This window comes from Siphateles boraxobius, unplaced genomic scaffold (genome assembly GCF_051911475.1).
Source record: "Siphateles boraxobius isolate OS27281-9 unplaced genomic scaffold, OSU_SipBor_1 15, whole genome shotgun sequence".
NCBI lineage: Eukaryota > Metazoa > Chordata > Actinopteri > Cypriniformes > Leuciscidae > Siphateles > Siphateles boraxobius.
Genome location: NW_027508755.1, coordinates 4,700,013 through 4,720,646, shown reverse-complemented (window position 1 = coordinate 4,720,646; position 20,634 = coordinate 4,700,013). Strand labels below are relative to the sequence as shown.

Genomic DNA, 20,634 nt, shown 5'->3' with positions numbered 1-20,634 from the left:
ATACAGTAACAGCCCACTTGTGTGTGAACGAGGAGTCCAGCTGCTGTGAGGTGGAGTAGAAGAACATGGAGGAGCTCAAATGTGTGTGTGTGTGTGTGTGTCAGAGATGCTGACCACCGCAACACTTTAAAGACATTTATAGAGCATTTAATGAGTGAGTTTCCACTGCGACACACACCATATACAGGAGCTCATGCTGAGACGTTACGCTTGAACGTGATCTTTATACATGTTAATCTATTTAAACATGTTTAACAAATGCTGCGAAGCTGCTGAGTCGAGTTAGTGTGATTATTCAGATAACAGTAGAGCTAAATTCACTCTCTTTGTCATCTTGTTTTCACTCTCTCTCCTCTGAATGTTCAGACTCCTGCTGTTTTATTTAGACAGACATTGGGTTTTGTGGCTGTCACTCCATGTCTGGTCCAATATAAACATAAGAGTTACATCCACTAGGCCTATGTGTTTTTAATAACTCCTCTTAATATACAGCATGTAGCACATTATGCACAGTTTGAGCAGGACTGTCGACAGAGAGGGAATTTATATCATGACTAAATCCATCATACTTTATCTTTACACACTTCTATATCTTTCATTCCCAGCATTAGCCTACAGGCGATGGATGGAGGCATTTAAATAAAGGTAAAAGACTAAAAAACTCAAGAGCACGTATGTGAATTTGAGAACTTGTACAATAAATATTCGTATTTGTACGTGAAAATTTAAACACAGCTCCAATCTGAAAACCTGTATAAAAAATGTGCACTCGCAGACAAACGTCACAAACCTGTATTGTGAATTTGAAGCAGCAGAAAAGTAGTCACACATGTGTGAAATGCCACCCACAGGTTTTTACATTGGAGCTGTGAGTGTAAATTTTTACGTACAAGTACGAATATTTATTGTACAAGCTCTCAAATTCACATCTTCCTGCTCTCGAGTTTTGCTCCTCTTTTAGCTTCATACATGTATAAGTATTTGACAGCTGTGGGTGAATGAGTAGTGTTGTTAGCGAGACACACAGATCTAGTCTGGAGGATGAAGGAGAGGAGTTCCCTCACTCGACCCTCAGTGACGACGGGTTAGTGGATGGGTAACCCATTCAATTACCCCATCATGTCTTCTTCCTCCAGTGTGAATAATGTGTGTCTCCCTCTGCTGGATTGAGTGGGTTAGTGGAGCTCATGCCTTCTTCCTCCAGTATGAGCTTCTGTGTGGATAATGTGTGTCTGTCCCTCTGCTGGATTGAGTGGATCAAACCTTCAGCCAGATCAGACACTTGAGATTGAGGACTGGAAAAGACCAGGAGTGATATTACAGTTTATGATCATGGCAAATGCTTTCTTACCAATGATGAACAAAAGACAAACACAAGATTGTTAAAGCAACAATCAATGCTGAAGAAACAGAGACTGAAACTGCAGAATTACAGGAGAAGATACTCATCATTTATAGTTCAACTACAGTAAATCTACCCTTTTAGATGATACTAACAACATTTACACGTTTAAAGGAGCCACTATCATTTAAATGTATAACTATTGGACAATGAAATTTATTTCTGCAGTGAAAGCAGTATTTATTATCTTGCAATGTATCTTTAAATATAATTAATATTTAGATTCACTCTAAAAAAAATCTAGAAAACTAATTCATATAACTGAAACTTACATGACCCCATGTAACGTGATGCAGAAACACTGTAATAATTGAAATAATACAATTAACATCGTGATCTTATTACAAAAAGGACTGTTGCCCTTCTTACTTGTCTGAAGATGTGCGCGCATCAGGTGAACTGAGCCTCGTTGTTTGGACGCTTCTGCTCTCCAGGATTGGCGTATCACTTGCACGCAAAATCTGACTTTGGCGCATGCATTACACGCAATTTGAAAGTGTGAAGTCGAGTTATTTATCCGCAGATTGATGAGAACGGGTTGATATAATAACGCATCTCACAGGAACACTCAGTCGTGTTTCATTACAAACTGATTCAGCGTTTTGAACGAATCGAAGTCAAAGATTCAATTACCCATTAATAAACTGCTCATTCTGAATAAATCGTTTGAAAGATTGACTCAATGACTCACTCATTAAGACGGTCGCCTGTCGCCACCTACTGGCGGTTTAGTTTCAAAGTATCCAAAAATAATGTTACTGATATATCTTGCTGGACATTATCTTTAATAAATATGTCACTATTTTTCCATAGTTGTTCAGTAGCCTATAGAAACATGACCAACATAAATAATAAACAGTTTCTGTGTGAACTTGGCAAAATGAGCATCTTGTGTCAATATTACTTTTATATTTAATCATAAAATATTTAACAGGGTAAAATTGATTTATTATTTTGAAGGATACTTCTTTTACTTTATTAGTTAAGAAAATATTTTTGTTGTAGGGACCAAATATTTTAAAATATTATTTTAAATAAATTATTCCAGTAAGAGATTGCAGGAGAAACAGAAATGATATCTACAAGAAAAAGGGATCTAACTTTGTTTATGTAATATGTTGTAATTGCACGTCAATAAAAATCTTATACCCCCAATATATGGAAAAGCTTGTTGTTGGAAGATATTCCAGATGAAGTCTTGATTTTACAAATACAGATTAAGCAATTTATTTTAAAAGTATAATTTAAAGAACTAAAGTCAATCAAATTTAAACCACCGTTGTTGTTTAGAATAACCGATTTATTCATCTAGTGGTTTTTATTTTTCCAGACAAAATCTGTCAGATCTCTATCAATGTATGTTCCTGTGGACTTATCAACATAAAGAGATTGGGCCGTATAAGAGAGACATGAAAGCCCCTCGGCATTGCTGAGCAAAATTCTTACTTTAATAGATAGATCCCTTTAAAAGCCAGCAATTATGTTTTTTATTTGTTTTAGCAATAATCGGATTAAAATTTGTATCACATTTATTTTTAGAAATGCCCTTTATAACGGTAAAAAAAAAAATCTGACAACAGTAATGACATTGACATTTTAAGTTTGAAGGGAGTAAAGCCTCTGTTTTGGCTATTAAAGAAATGTAATTTTGCCAAAAGAAGAACTTTTATTTTAACATTTTTATAAATGTTCATTTTAAATCAGCCTACTTCAGTGTGATATGTTACCATTTATTTATATATTAAATTTATTTTTAACAGCAGATTCGGGTGACTCAAAGTGCACACGATTTATGAATTTATCTTTAAAATGTACAAAATGTTCATGTTTTTCATATTGATTACTTATGTGTTTTTAAAGTATGCTAAAGTGTAATTTTCCAAACAGACTTTCATCATCAAAGTTAAAACATCGAAAATAATCCAGTTTTATATGATTTCACAGTAGCAACAATAACTGCAGTCTATTTTAAGATGATTTTAAGCGAGTGGAGCAAAACACGCAGCGGATGTTACCCATAATTCCCCGCGAGGAACAGTCGTCAGTGCGCCCTCTAGCGTTCGCGATGACGAGACGTTACATATTAATGAAGGAGTAAAAAAAGACAGAGATGCAGAGAAAAAATTCAAATATCCTGGCCAGAAAAAAAAAATCACACAGATTTCTATATAGTGAATTTATTTTTTGATTGTCATAGTATACATAACAGTTTCAAAAGTTTGGGATCAAGAAAAGTGTATTATTCACAAAGTGCATTTCTAACTTTTCTTTTATAAAGTATTATTTTTTTCAGAATGGATGAATTAAATTGATCAAAAGGGACAGAAATTTTACAAAACTGTTTTACAAAAATGTATCGTTGTTTCCTCAAAAATATGAAGCAACATTACTTATAATAAATGTTTCTTGAGCATCAAATCATCATATTATATATATAATATAATATTATAATATATATCATATATATTCATATTATAATGATTTCTGAAGGATCATTTGACGACTAATGATGACGAGTAATGATGCTGAAAATTCAGCTTTGATCACAGGAATAAATATATACATTATATTATATTATATATTCACATAATGAAAACTGTCATTTTAAATTGTAATAATATTTCATGATATCACAAGCAAAATATAATTTCCTATTTTTCACTTTCATGTTGGTGTGAAAATCTTTTGTGAGATTCACCAAATTCAGAATTTGCCTTGAATTAAAAATTTCTTTGAATTTAACTTTTATTTATATATTATACACAAATGATATGCATTAATACAAGTTTCTGGAAAATCGGCTCTGCTCGTCTTTCTCCTCACAGAATCAACAGAGAAAAATATATTACATAATTATAACATAATATTTACACAAAGAAACAACAAAAACAGAAAAATATCCTGATGATATTCTTAATATGATCAACAAGATCTTCAACCCAACATCAACAAACGTTCAGACACACACTCTCTCACACACAAACGCACGCACGCACGCACGCACGCACGCACGCACGCACGCACGCACGCACGCACGCACGCACGCTGTAAACTGTATAAATCATATATAAACTGTAAATCAGTGAATGTGTGTAAGTGCATGTGTGTGTCTGTGTCAGTCAGTTGTGTGTGTGTGTGTGTGTGTGTGTGTGTGTGTGTGTGTGTGTGTGTGTGTGTGAGTTAGTTATGTGTGTGTGTGTCAGTCAGTTGTGTGTGTGTAAGTGAGTTAGTTGTGTGTGTGTGTGTGTGTGTGTGTGTGTGTGTGTGTGTGTGTGTGTGTCAGTCAGTTGTGTGTGTGTGTAAGTGAGTTAGTTGTGTGTGTGTGTCAGTCAGTTGTGTGTGTGTGTGTAAGTGAGTTAGTGTTGTGTGTGTGTCAGTCAGTTGTGTGTGTGTGTGTGTGTGTGTGTGAGTTAGTTGTGTGTGTGTGTGTGTGTGTGTGTGAGTCAGTTGTGTGTGTGTGTGTGTGTGTGTAAGTGAGTTAGTGTTGTGTGTGTCAGTCAGTTGTGTGTGTGTGTGTGTGAGTTAGTTGTGTGTGTGTGTGTATGTGTGTGTCAGTCAGTTGTGTGTGTGTGTGTGTAAGTGAGTTAGTTGTGTGTGTGTGTGTCAGTCAGTTGTGTGTGTGTGTGTGTGTGTGAGTTAGTTGTGTGTGTGTATGTGTGTGTAAGTCAGTTGTGTGTGTGTGTGTAAGTGAGTTAGTTGTGTGTGTGCGTGTCAGTTAGTGTGTGTGTGTGTGTAAGTGAGTTAGTTGTGTGTGTGTGCGCGTGTCAGTCTGTGTGTGTGTGTGTGTGTGTAAGTGAGTTAGTTGTGTGTGTGTCAGTCAGTAGTGTTTGAGTGCGTGTGTGTAAGTGAGTTAGGTGTGTGTGTATGTGTGTCAGTCAGTTGTGTGTGTGTGTGTAAGTGAGTTAGTTGTGTGTGTGCTCGTGTCAGTTAGTGTGTGTGCGTGTGTGTGTGTTTAATGTGACACAGAGACACTGAAGAGTTAACATTATCAAGTGTAAATCCAGCATAAAGTGGTTCAGTGAATGTGTGTGTGAATGTGTGTAAGTGTGTGAGTGTGTGTGTGTCAGAGACGCTGTAGAAGGACAGAGTGCCGGCCGACACGTCCACACACACTCCTACTCTCTTACAGGATCCTGAACCAGCAGAAACAGCAGTGTGCTTATTATTGTGACGGACAGAGAGTGTGTGATCAGAGCGTCTCAGACTCCAAGACTTCTCATTATATCCAAACACACAGTCATTACTCAATCCTTTCCTCTGGATTCCTTTATATGACACTGATATTTCAGTATAATCACTACTCCATTCAGCCTCCCAGTAACAGCGTCCAGTCAGACTCTCTCCACACAGAACCTGATTATGATAATCAAATCTCTCTGGATGATCAGGATACGACTGACTCTCACTCACACGCGTCACCTTTCTGTTCTCCTCAGACAGAACGAGACGAGTGTGTGCTGTGTTTGGATCCAGTGTGAGATCAACGGCGTCTGAACACAAGAACACACACATTACAACAGCAACATCACAACAACACACACTAAATCTGTGTGTTTGAGGACTTACATTTGCGTATTCCTTCTGTAATCCTGATCTCTCCTCCATGATCCACACTAGAAAACAGATTTACATCATTTATTATTTAATAATTCATTCATATTATTATCATTTGATTTACGTCATTTATCATTTAATCATAATTGTATTATTGTTATTCATTTATGCCATTTTATGTTTTATATTTATATAATTATTTCCTTTCTGTAGTTTAATCTTATGATTGAGTTTGAAGGGATGTTTGTCTTCATGAGTGACAGACGAGAGAATTTCTGATTTATTATTGATTTTGCTATAATAATATTTGTTACATTTGTCAGATGAAGTCTGATCACTGAAACATTCGCTACTAAGATTATTCTATAAACGGCTCTTTTCATCTTCATCACTTCGTCTCTTCTGTCTTTCTCAGTCAAATAATAATAATAATAATAATAATAATTCTCAGGCTGAATGAAGACTAGTTTCTTCTGGCAGGGATTCGGCGTCCGGGTTGCATCTAATATCTAATATATCTTGCTTTTTTAGAACTGAACTACTAAAATGTGAATAAAAAGTGAATAAAGATGAAAATAAAATATCTAAGTGGAGCCCAAAAAAAGACAGAATAAGCAGAGAATCATATAAAATGCTTATATATTAATATTTTTTACAAACTGCTCCTGGACAATCTGAAGATGAAAATGAATCAGTTGAAAACTCTGAAAATACAGCCTATAAAGTGTAGAGTTATTTCTTTATGGGTAATTCATGTTCACACGTCGCGTCTAAAACACGTTTCTAAAGCGCTCAGGAGCTGCCGTTGCTAAGCAACCATGAGCTGCGCTCTCCATGACAACGAGGAACTTCCAGCAAAGGATAAACTGATTTCCAGCACGGAAACCCTTTGCAGTGGCTCTGATACTAGATTTATTTATGGAGAAGAGGGAAAAATGCTGTTCCTCCATCTTGCCTGAGCTTTCAATGTTCTGTCAGGAAGGTCGAAGCTGATTGGTTGGTTTGTGTCACATGACCTGTGGTGTGTTTCTGCATATTGAAAAGTTGGAAGTCGAAGTCTATTCTCGAACTTGAACAAAAGATGGACGTGAACTTCCTTTATTTTGCCCGTTTTCTTTTGATGCGTGAATAAAACATCACTAAACATTATTTGTAGCACGTCAAAAATAATTAATTATCAAATTAATTTAAAAAAAAGTTATTTGTCCCTAGTAAAAAAAAACAATACCAAAATATATTTTAATACATGTATTCCATACCAAGTATACTTTAAAACCATTAACATATTTTATTGACATGTCAACTTGAGACTTACTGATATAAATATTATAATTAAACTTTATTTGGAGTAATACTTTATTGCACATTTATTAATATTAAGCCTAAAATGTGTTTTAATATCACCATTAATAAGGACAGTATGATCTCTATATAATATCAGTCATTAAATGAGAGATATTTAAAGTGCATCTAAAATAAACTTGCAATAGTTTCACTTTAGCAGAATCAAATACACTGAAGAATATCTAGCTGGACCTCAACAATATTTCTGGAAAACTGAAGTGCATTAAGTACAACATTTGTTCCTAATTATATCAGACTTTAAACAGCAGTACTAAACAAATGTCCTGCAACATCAGAAGAAAAGTCAACATCATCAGGAAAACTCAGAGCTTAATCTGTAACTCTGAGGTTCCTGAAGGATCCGGCACATTAGTGGAGTAATAGGGAAAGGTAATATAGGTTTTAATTAGTCAGCTTTTAATATAACATTGAAGGGGGTGGATTGGAATCCACTGCTGCTTCAATGTATATGTAATGATTGATTATAATTAAGGTATTAATCAATATTTTTCCTTCTAAATATCAAATGAGTTGAATGACTTCTCTGGAGATTTTACTTTATTTATATAAGTTACCAGTGTGATTACTGAAATGTTCTTTTCATGTATTCTTTAATGTCTGTATTTGATATCTGAATGCAGTGCTTGCTTATTTAACACAGCTTCCAGAAATGAAATAGGGACTTGTTTTGTGTTTGAGAAAGGTCTTCAATGTGTTAAAACATATAGGGGTCATTGAAGCCAATCGTTTAAGGGGCCATTTCTTTGTTAAAGCCTTTCTTTCCAGTTAGACTAAAGTTTAGCTATCCTTGAGAGAAAGAACGCATTATCTTGATGTTTGGAGAGGACTCTCCTGTTTATAGTGAGAGCCTGGCCAAATCCAACCTTGGAAAAGCTGTGTGTCGGTGTGTGTGTTAGTCTTCTTGGTTACAGGTTAAGGAACCACTGGCATTATTGGAGATTGACTGAGTTGTTGTTCTGGACATGCTGACGCCCAGCAACCCAAATCTGCGACCTGGAAGGTCATGACGTGCCTAACTTCAGCTGCATAATCGATGGAGATATGCTTCAGTCTATCTGTATATGTGTGGAAAATTACTGTGTTTATCTATTTCATAGCCAATGAGAATCATTCATCCTGTAAGCAATGACGTAGCTTAGACCTTGGAAATCGTATAACTGCTGTGATCTTTGTAACTGTAAGGGGGGCGGCCTACGAACTCCTGTGCGAGTATTGAAGCTGACTTCTGCTGATGAAACTGCAAACTATCTTCAGTAAATATTTTCTTTAATTTTTTATAATTCTGACTCTGGGTCTTCATTCTTCATATCTGGTTCTGGGTCTTTAACTGTACACCCCTTACAACATTTAGAAAATGCGCATAAGAAATCGTGAAACTGACATGTGAATATAATCTCAGAATTATAGATATTTTCTAGACGCAGATTATATTGAGTTTTGCATTAGTTTAAATGCGTGTTAAGATGACGGAAACAGTTTATTCGCACACTGATGACGTGTTGTGTCCATTTGTGCGTGTGAAACACCATGGCATTGTGCATTAAAGGAGAAGTTCACGAGTGTGAGTGTGATGAGTTTGTGTAAGAAAAATAATGATCTATATTTAAAACTTTATAAAGTAAAATAACGAGCTTCCGGCCAAACGAACATACGGATTCCACTTCAGTGTAAAGAGCAACTTATGTGAGTAATTGGACGCACAGCTGATATTTACTCTACGCCACGACACACTACACTACTGACGACACAATACGCTTTATACACAAGTAGACTGTGTGTGGCCGTTCAGCCGGAGGAAGAATTTTACTTTGTAACGTGTTAAATATAGATATTTTTACACAAACTCATGGCTTCAGTTCAGAAGACCTTTATTAACCCTCCGGAGCCTGTGCAGCACTTTATGATGGACAGATACACTTTTATGATGATAAATGCACTATTATGATGGATAGATGCACATTTATGATGGACAGATGCACTTTTATGATGATAAATGCACTATTATGATGGATAGATGCACATTTATGATGGACAGATGCACTTTTATGATGATAAATGCACTATTATGATGGATAGATGCACATTTATGATGATAAATGCACTATTATGATGGATAGATGCACATTTATGATGATAAATGCACTATTATGATGGATAGATGCACATTTATGATGGACAGATGCACTTTTATGATGATAAATGCACTGTTATGATGGATAGATGCACATTTATGATGGACAGATGCACTTTTATGATGATAAATGCACTATTATGATGGATAGATGCACATTTATGATGGATAGATGCACTTTTATGATGATAAATGCACTATTATGATGGATAGATGCACATTTATGATGGACAGATGCACTTTTATGATGATAAATGCACTATTATGATGGATAGATGCACTTTTATGATGGACAGATGCACTTTCATGATGGACAGATGCACTTTTATGATGGATAGATGCACATTTATGATGGACAGATGCACTTTTATGATGGACAGATACACTTTTATGATGATAAATGCACTATTATGATGGATAGATGCACATTTATGATGGATAGATGCACTTTCATGATGGACAGATCCACTTTTATGATGGACAGATGCACTTTTATGATGGATAGATGCACTTTTATGATGGATAGATGCACTTTTATGATGGACAGATCCACTTTTATGATGGACAGATGCACTTTCATGATGGACAGATGCACTTTCATGATGGACAGATCCACTTTTATGATGGACAGATGCACTTTTATGATGGATAGATGCACTTTTATGATGGATAGATGCACTTTTATGATGGACAGATCCACTTTTATGATGGACAGATGCACTTTCATGATGGACAGATGCACTTTCATGATGGACAGATCCACTTTTATGATGGACAGATGCACTTTTATGATGGATAGATGCACTTTTATGATGGACAGATGCACTTTTATGATGGACAGATGCACTTTTATGATGGATAGATGCACTTTCATGATGGACAGATGCACTTTCATGATGGACAGATGCACTTTTATGATGGATAGATCCACTTTCATGATGGACAGATGCACTTTTATGATGGACAGATGCACTTTTATGATGGATAGATGCACTTTCATGATGGACAGATGCACTTTCATGATGGACAGATGCACTTTTATGATGGATAGATCCACTTTCATGATGGACAGATGCACTTTTATGATGGATAGATGCACTTTTATGATGGACAGATGCACTTTTATGATGGATAGATGCACTTTCATGATGGACAGATCCACTTTTATGATGGACAGATGCACTTTTATGATGGATAGATGCACTTTTATGATGGACAGATCCACTTTTATGATGGACAGATGCACTTTTATGATGGACAGATGCACTTTTATGATGGATAGATGCACTTTTATGATGGACAGATGCACTTTTATGATGGATAGATGCACTTTCATGATGGACAGATCCACTTTTATGATGGACAGATGCACTTTTATGATGGACAGATGCACTTTTATGATGGACAGATGCACTTTTATGATGGACAGATGCACTTTTATGATGGATAGATGCACTTTCATGATGGACAGATGCACTTTCATGATGGACAGATGCACTTTTATGATGGACAGATGCACTTTTATGATGGACAGATGCACTTTTATGATGGACAGATGCACTTTTATGATGGATAGATGCACTTTCATGATGGACAGATGCACTTTCATGATGGACAGATGCACTTTTATGATGGATAGATCCACTTTCATGATGGACAGATGCACTTTTATGATGGACAGATGCACTTTTATGATGGATAGATGCACTTTCATGATGGACAGATCCACTTTTATGATGGACAGATGCACTTTTATGATGGATAGATGCACTTTTATGATGGACAGATCCACTTTTATGATGGACAGATCCACTTTTATGATGGACAGATGCACTTTTATGATGGATAGATGCACTTTTATGATGGACAGATGCACTTTTATGATGGATAGATGCACTTTCATGATGGACAGATGCACTTTCATGATGGACAGATGCACTTTTATGATGGATAGATCCACTTTCATGATGGACAGATGCACTTTTATGATGGATAGATGCACTTTTATGATGGACAGATGCACTTTTATGATGGATAGATGCACTTTCATGATGGACAGATCCACTTTTATGATGGACAGATGCACTTTTATGATGGATAGATGCACTTTTATGATGGACAGATGCACTTTTATGATGGATAGATGCACTTTTATGATGGACAGATCCACTTTTATGATGGACAGATGCACTTTCATGATGGACAGATGCACTTTTATGATGGATAGATGCACTTTTATGATGGACAGATGCACTTTTATGATGGATAGATGCACTTTTATGATGGACAGATGCACTTTGATGATGGACAGATGCACTTTTATGATGGACAGATGCACTTTTATGATGGACAGATGCACTTTTATGATGGACAGATGCACTTTCATGATGGACAGATGCACTTTTATGATGGATAGATGCACTTTTATGATGGACAGATCCACTTTTATGATGGAGAGATGGACAGATGCACTTTTATGATGGACAGATGCACTTTCATGATGGACAGATCCACTTTTATGATGGACAGATGCACTTTTATGATGGATAGATGCACTTTTATGATGGACAGATGCACTTTTATGATGGACAGATCCACTTTTATGATGGACAGATGCACTTTTATGATGGACAGATGCACTTTCATGATGGACAGATCCACTTTTATGATGGACAGATGCACTTTTATGATGGATAGATGCACTTTTATGATGGACAGATGCACTTTTATGATGGACAGATGCACTTTCATGATGGACAGATGCACTTTCATGATGGACAGATGCACTTTTATGATGGATAGATCCACTTTCATGATGGACAGATGCACTTTTATGATGGATAGATGCACTTTCATGATGGACAGATGCACTTTCATGATGGACAGATGCACTTTTATGATGGATAGATCCACTTTCATGATGGACAGATGCACATTTATGATGGATAGATGCACTTTTATGATGGACAGATGCACTTTTATGATGGATAGATGCACTTTTATGATGGACAGATCCACTTTTATGATGGACAGATGCACTTTTATGATGGACAGATGCACTTTCATGATGGACAGATCCACTTTTATGATGGACAGATGCACTTTTATGATGGATAGATGCACTTTTATGATGGACAGATGCACTTTTATGATGGACAGATGCACTTTTATGATGGATAGATGCACTTTTATGATGGATAGATGCACTTTTATGATGGACAGATGCACTTTCATGATGGACAGATGCACTTTTATGATGGATAGATGCACTTTTATGATGGATAGATGCACTTTTATGATGGAAAGATGCACTTTTATGATGGATAGATGCACTTTTATGATGGACAGATCCACTTTTATGATGGACAGATGCACTTTCATGATGGACAGATCCACTTTTATGATGGACAGATGCACTTTTATGATGGATAGATGCACTTTTATGATGGACAGATGCACTTTTATGATGGACAGATGCACTTTCATGATGGACAGATGCACTTTTATGATGGATAGATGCACTTTTATGATGGATAGATGCACTTTTATGATGGACAGATGCACTTTCATGATGGACAGATGCACTTTTATGATGGATAGATGCACTTTTATGATGGACAGATGCACTTTCATGATGGACAGATGCACTTTCATGATGGATAGATGCACTTTTATGATGGATAGATTCACTTTTATGATGGACAGATGCACTTTTATGATGGACAGATACACTTTCATGATGGACAGATGCACTTTTATGATGGACAGATGCACTTTTATGATGGACAGATGCACTTTCATGATGGACAGATGCACTTTCATGATGGACAGATGCACTTTTATGATGGAGAGATGGACAGATGCACTTTTATGATGGACAGATGCACTTTTATGATGGACAGATGCACTTTTATGATGGATAGATGCACTTTTATGATGGACAGATGCACTTTTATGATGGATAGATGCACTTTCATGATGGACAGATGCACTTTCATGATGGACAGATGCACTAATATGATGGACAGATGCACTTTTATTATGGACAGATGCACTTTTATGATGGAGAGATGCACTTTTATGATGGATAGATGCACTTTTTTGATGGAGAGATGCACTTTTATGATGGATAGATGCACTTTTATGATGATAGATGCACTTTTATGATGGAGAGATGCACTTTTATGATGGACAGATGCACTTTTATGATGGACAGATGCACTTTTATGATGATAGATGCACTTTTATGATGGAGAGATGCACTTTATGATGGATAGATGCACTTTTATGATGATAGATGCGCTTTTATGATGGAGAGATGCACTTTATGATGGATAGATGCACTTTTATGATGATAGATGCACTTTTATGATGGAGAGATGCACTTTTATGATGGAGAGATGCACTTTTAAGATAGAGAGATGCACTTTTATGATGGAGAGATGCACTTTATGATGGATAGATGCACTTTTATGATTGATAGATGCACTTTTATGAATGAGAGATGCACTTTTATGAATGAGAGATGCACTTTTATGATGGATAGATGCAGTTTTATGATTGACAGATGCACTTTTATGATGACAGATGCACTTGTTTGAGCTTCATACTGATGGTTGCAATCCACTGCCATTATGAAGCTGGAAAGGTTGATGTTGAGTAAATCCTCACCCTCTGTATTATTCACTTTTAAGGCCAGACAAGTCGTATATTGAGGGTTGGTTTGTGGAGAGGAACAACACGCCTGCGCACAAATATATTTAAACGCACATGCCTGTGGACTGGGCGCGTGATGCGCATGTGCACGCCATCGGCGATATCGCAGGTTTGCGTTGTTGAGGTTTGTGCAGAGATAACCTTTTTTTTTTTTTTTTAAGACTTGCACCTTGGGATCTATTTCCGGGCTTGCGTTCTCGAGCCTCCAGGCACTGTTGTTGTGCGGATGAGCGGCTGGAGCGCATTAAGGGTTTTCTGTTAGAACGGTGTCGTGTTAGCGTTATTAAGTTAATAACTAATGATCTTTGCAACGGAAGTGAATCAATCAAAACTAACTTTATCTGGACAATAACTTTATTGTAGAGCTGCGGTAAAGCCAAAACAATCTCTGTTTGATAGAAGCGCTACATGAATGAAGGTGACGACTAAATCATGGTCTAATTTTCATTTTAACGTGAACTAGACCTTTAAGCTCAACATAAGCTCTGACCAACATAGATCTTGGTATTCTGAAGTTTAAACTCTAGTCTAGGCCTCAGCAATAAAACGGTATCGGTATTTATCGACAGTAAACTTTCATCGATAACAATAGAATAAATATTTGATATAACACTAATAGTTTTAAGCTCATTTCGTTTAAAGGAACCTGCTATGAGTGACAAGCAAACAGACAATAAGGATTGGATTGGTGTGAGGTTTGGTGGCATTTGACATCAGAACAGACGGACACATGCTGAAATGAGTGCCGTTGTTGTCTGCGATGAAAATATAGTGAATTTAAAGGATACGAATATTCATTGAATTTAAAATAAAAATCCACAATTGAATGAAAAATGGAGCATCAGAATTGTAGGTGTGTGTCAGGGAGCCTATCAGTGACGCACAAGATGTGATGATGATGATGATGATGATGATGATCATCAATGAAGTGTCAAGTGAAAATATGACTAGACTGTGGGGATTTTTTTCATATGTTTTTAAATGGAGTCTGTGTGATCGGTGCTTCAGCTCTTTCTATTAAGCAATGCATAAATACATGATGCTGTTTGGTTCATAATTGTTTATGCAATTTACAAATGTTAGTTTAAACGTAATGCACTTTTTTATATAGACAGTCGTGTTATTTTATAGCTTTGAACAATTGGATGCAGTACATTAATGTTTTGCTCATTGCGCTCTCTTGTGGCCTCAGGAGACTAGCCAAAAGTTTCATTAACACTTATTTAATCTTCAGTTAGCCAGCACACATGCTTTTGAAAAATCCCCAGAAATGCCAAACTCAAACTAAAACAGATTCAGTTCATGAACCCTTAGCACTAAAAGCACAAGTATGGACTCATTTGAAAATAGACACTGCAGTTTATTTTATAGTCAGATTTTATTGTTTTTATTATGACAATAATTGTTATAAATAGCTTCAAAATCTAAAACTCTTCATTTTTATTAATGTTTTTTAAGATCATCTCATGATTTTATTTTGATAAGACTCTAAAATGCTAATGTTTATTGTCATTTTCTAAGCATCCATTTAGTGTATTGTCTCTATTGTTTTGTGGTGCAAACTGTCCCATTTAGTTTCAGTCTACCCTGCACACATTCACACCTCTCTGGCCTGGTTATGGCTCTAAATATTATTTTCTTTTGTTTTTATTATAATTACTAACAACTGTCTATTCACGTTATTTTAATTTCTTTGATCAAACTTTTCACTTCACACTTGAACAGGGTATCTGCACACATTTAAAGTCAAATTTAAGGCTTTTTAAGACATTTTTAAGACCCAAAATTAATACCTTACATTACATTGTTAAACAATGCATTAAGTTAAAGGGGTCATATAATGGTACATGCACTTTTACAAGTTGATTGTACTGAAATGTGTGTTGGCAGTGCCTGTACACAACCATCATATAATGATAAAAATCCATCCAGTGATTTTGTTTTAATCTCCTTATATGTTTTCCCTTGCCTCAAATTGAGCCGTTCGACCGCGTGACATCACACGGTCAGACGCCCCTCCCACGATTGTTGATTGACAGCAGCATTTCAACACAGACCCGCCCTCGCTCGTGAGCGAGCTGTCAATCATAGTCCGCGCGGACCGATGTCGTGCCGGAAAGTACGCTGGAGCACTGTCTATGAGCAGAATGGAGTCTAAACGAAGTGGTGTTCTGTTCTTGGGTACAATAAGGAACACAGCAGTCATTTTAATGTTCCTAAATCCGAGCCGCTGAAGACGCAGTGGCTGAGTTTGTTTTCGAAGGGAATATTCCCCACGATCAACGTAAATGCTTTTATGTTTGCGCGAAATCATTTCACACACCAGACTGCTTTATAAACGAGGAGGGTCAGTATAAAGCTGGTTTTGCTAAGAAGCTGCTCCTGAAAAAAGGATCGGTACCAACCAACCAAGGTCCGTAATTAACACCCGCCAAGCGCCAAATGTGGGTAGATTTTCTGTTTGGCGAGTAAATCTTAAAAGGCTATCTGCCACACTGGCGGGTGAATGTTCCAGACATCGCAAGTCTCCCGCATATTGATAGCGGCTCCCTGATGTCCGCAAATTAGTTCAAATCTCCTGGAATCCAGAGCGAGCGAGAAAGAGCACGCACATACTGAGCTCCAAACCGTGTAGCGTGTGCACGCCTGAGAGGGAGAAAGTGAGAGACCTTGCGTGTGTGTGCCTCAAGAAGCGTGTTTGAACCTTCTTCCCACCTAAAACAGACCTACACTAAATATATTTTTTTAACTTAAATAATTAACAAATTAAGACTACGTTTTTTTCGTCAAATAAAAATAGCAGACCTACCTCAATCCACAGCTTGTCTAGTTTTTACTTAAAAAAAGTAACATGTCTGCATGATGTGGGGTTAGTCTGGGTCTCCGATGGCACAGATGTCCCGGGAATACAGAGATAACGTCTCGCTAGAGTGGCCAACTTCGGAAAGCACCTTTCATTTGCTTGTGGATGTTTGCATCCCAAGTGATATTGCATTGTAGCCTACTTGCACTAGGCCTACTGCTTTATTTTAATACCGCGTAGCATATTTTGCAAGTATTCGTCTTTCTGTCGAAATGGTGCCACAGTAGCTACTTCTTTTCGCTTGGTTCATTTTGCTTGCTCAGCTTGCGAAATATGTTTTTAGGCGCGTGTTGCGCGTGTCGGCGTACGCGCCCCGTGATTTAACAAATATAGGCTACATACTGTTTTTTTTAACCATGCAGCAAACAAACAAAAAAGCTAAATATATATATATATATTTATAGTAATATTGTTAATAATATATTAATAATATATAATAATATTATATAGTAAATATATATATATATATATATATATATATATATAGCCTATATATATATACTTTTAAACCGCTTAACTGATAGTATTAATCGGTATTTTTTTTTACTTTCGGTAAAGTATCTGATAGTTTTACAAAACCTTCAAATGTTCTGTTATGAGCACTAGTTCGATGCTCACTTCTTCCATGTCTTACTATTTGTTGCTCTGTTTTGACTTCTACTCTAGTCATTCAACATAATACCTTATCTCAATTAAATGTACTGAAATGAATGTATATGTGACACAAAAAGGCTGTTTATTATTTTGGCCGATAAAAAATATGCTTGGCTGGTGGATTTTTTCATCTACCAGTCCCCGTGGCAGGTGAGCCAAAAAGTTAATTTCGGACCCTGCAACCAACTAATCGTGTTCCTGCTGCACCTCCAGGAGAACTGAAGTGAGTGTAACGTTTTATTAACCTTTATATTAATATTTATATGAATCTTTGCAAATCGCTAGCTTCACTATGAATGCGGCTCATAGATATGAATGCGGCTAAGGTTTACACTCAGGGTACTTTACGGCATGTTTTCTATGTACGACGTTCTCAATATAATTCATAATCCCACACTTATAATGAACAACGAGTTATGGTTATTGTGTTACAAACGGTGTACGCACAGAACAGAGGGGCGGGGTGAGCAAAGCTCATTATCATTTAAAGACACATACACTTAAACGGCGTGCTGACAACAGAGCTGTTTTTGACCAGGTAAAATAAATGTTTTCTTACAATACTAATGAGAATTTTTAATTAGGGCTGTGGAATTAATCGAATTTCGATTTCAATTTCTGCTCCCAACGATCTCCAAAATAGTACAATCGAGTAAAAACGATTAGTATTTTGCCATGTTCTGTTGCAAGAACACTCTTATTTTGTCTTGTGTTCTGAATGACTCGCGCACGCGCACATCCGCCCCTCCTGAAGCCATAAACTCTCTCAGCCTATACAGTCATAAATTGCAAGCACAATAAACTTCACAATAACAATTGCCTAATTAAATATAGACTGGAGTGAGACCATAGACGTCTCTCGAGCTGTCGCGATCTCTTTCTGCTCGATCACTGTAGCGCCTCAGTTCAAGCGAACGGCAGCGCGAGCGCACGTGACCTGATCATCTGTTCCGCTTTACAGCACGAAACAAATCGAGAATGAACCCAAGGGGTTAATCCATCAGCCGGAAGTTGAAGCCTCGCGGGAGCCGCCATTGTAACAGAATTTCACCTGCTGTTAGCATTCCATTGACTCCCATTCATTTTGGCGTCACTTTGACAGCGAATATCTTTACATCTGAGGCGTCCAAAGACTTCATTTGTCCATTATTTATTTCTAAATAAACACGACAATGTATAAAAGGCTCCATTACTTTGTAACTCACGTTATGGCCCCGTAGAAGCCGTTTTTGTTAAAAACAGGCTAACGATTGCGTCATAACCACCCGACTTTCTGTCGCACAATAGAGACATTACCGTATAGACAGGAGGAGAAGCTCGCAGGCAATCGGGGGGACGTCCCGTCAAGGGAGAAGCCCATAGATAATGAGTCCATAAAAGCAACGGGACAAAATATTTCAACAACGTTTTTGGGGAATTGAAAATAATTCAGTATGTGGCAAGTGAATACATATGAAGTGACATTTTTACGCACAGCTACTAGAAGATTTACGTGTGTCAGACAGGTTGCTCGCGTCATCAAGCTTAGTTTGAATCGGTTTGAGTCTGCGCGTCAGGAACGGAAGTGCTCAAAAATCGCTAAAAATGGGCTTCAACTGTCTCAACTGAGTTCCAATGAGATGGCTCTGTCCACTTCTTATACTGTCTATGGAATGAACACAGGGAGCGACATTAACACTTGTCTGCTTGTCCGGGAAAAGGGGATTTTTAAGTTACAAGTGAAAGAGAGTTTTACTTGCCTGACCGATCGAAACGCAAGATGGTTTTGATCTTATACAGTCAGTGTAAACAGAGATCGGTAATGGATAGTTTCTGGAAGCTGCGCTGCCTGTCTATTTGTGAGAGAGACATTAGTGGAGAAATCTAAACAAATGAGCCTAACAGCTCACACAAAAACTCACAGAAGAAACATACTGAGGTAGAAATTTTGAGTTTTTATTATTTATATAATATATGATATAGTTAAGTAACGTAACACGACTAAGGGCTGTACTGTAATGTCACGATTGCAAATGTTACATTGAATTTATAGTTTAATAAACAAGTAGCCTAATTTATATGTAGTAACTTACATTTTAGACGCAATATTGACTGGTTTTGTTCTATTTCACCGACGAAAATAGTTACAAAAGAAAAGCAACACTAAGCGCTGGGTTTTGTTACTGAATGATTCATTATTTTGAACGAATCGTTTTAATGAATGACTCAATGATTCATTTATTAAGACGGTCACTTGTCGCCACCTATTGATTTATTGTTTAAAGGTATCATTGATTTGATTTTTTATTTTATTATTGGTTTAAACATTAAACTTAATTTGATTGATAACAGCAATTTTTATTAAAACTGAATTTGATCAAATGTAAGAATTTGACATACAACATATATTTAGTAAGGTTTAATACATTGTCCTTTATAAAGGTAAATAACGCCCTGGTGACCCCCTACAACATATTACTTTGTAAACATGTCACCTTTTTCACCACTTGTGAGTTTGCAGGTCAGTTTAATAGTTCAAAAAGTACAATAAATGTTCAATTTTCGATTTTTTGTGTCTTTTAATAAATGCGACACGTTCCCAAAGTCATGTGAAATAATCGTGTTACATAATCGTTATTTCAATACTGACCAAAATAATCGTGATTATTATTTTTTCCATAATCGAGCAGCCCTATTTTTAATTAAAGTATATTACAAACTTTTAATTTAGACCCTAAAGAATCATATTAGCTTGTACAAAAATGGCATTATATGACCCCTTTAAGGCAGAAACAATGAGCTCATTGAGGTAAAGAATACATTTGTTAAAAGATTAGGAAACATAGAAAACTTTAGCATTGGTGCTTTTTTACAGACTTAACATATGAGTGTAAAAAAAGAAAACAAACTGAAAAAATAAAAAAAAATGATTAGGTAATGTAATATTGTTAAAAATGTTAATATTGTTCA

The 20,634-nt window shown here is 36.5% G+C and overlaps 1 protein-coding gene and 1 long non-coding RNA gene across 3 annotated transcripts in view; one reads left to right on the top strand and one right to left on the bottom strand.

The window, feature by feature from the left end:
- The first annotated feature begins 4,484 nt into the window (after positions 1–4,484).
- On the top strand, positions 4,485–5,294 carry LOC143738687 (uncharacterized). The gene is made up of 3 exons (XR_013203938.1): positions 4,485–4,529; positions 4,610–5,132; positions 5,257–5,294. It is a non-coding gene; the product is annotated as an uncharacterized LOC143738687 (long non-coding RNA).
- LOC143738644 (NACHT, LRR and PYD domains-containing protein 3-like) overlaps positions 4,998–20,634 on the bottom strand; it is a 78,318-nt gene continuing 62,681 nt past the window's right edge. Inside the window, exons 8-10 of one of the 2 annotated variants that reach the window (XM_077230685.1) lie at positions 5,969–6,015; positions 5,282–5,892; positions 4,998–5,019 (exon numbers count right to left, since the gene is read on the bottom strand). In XM_077230685.1, coding sequence (XP_077086800.1) covers positions 5,330–5,892; positions 5,969–6,015 — 610 coding nt within the window. In that variant the 3' untranslated portion in view covers positions 4,998–5,019; positions 5,282–5,329. Of the gene's footprint in view, positions 5,020–5,122; positions 5,893–5,968; positions 6,016–20,634 lie in introns of those variants that run through there. The other variant, XM_077230686.1, reaches the window with a different exon arrangement.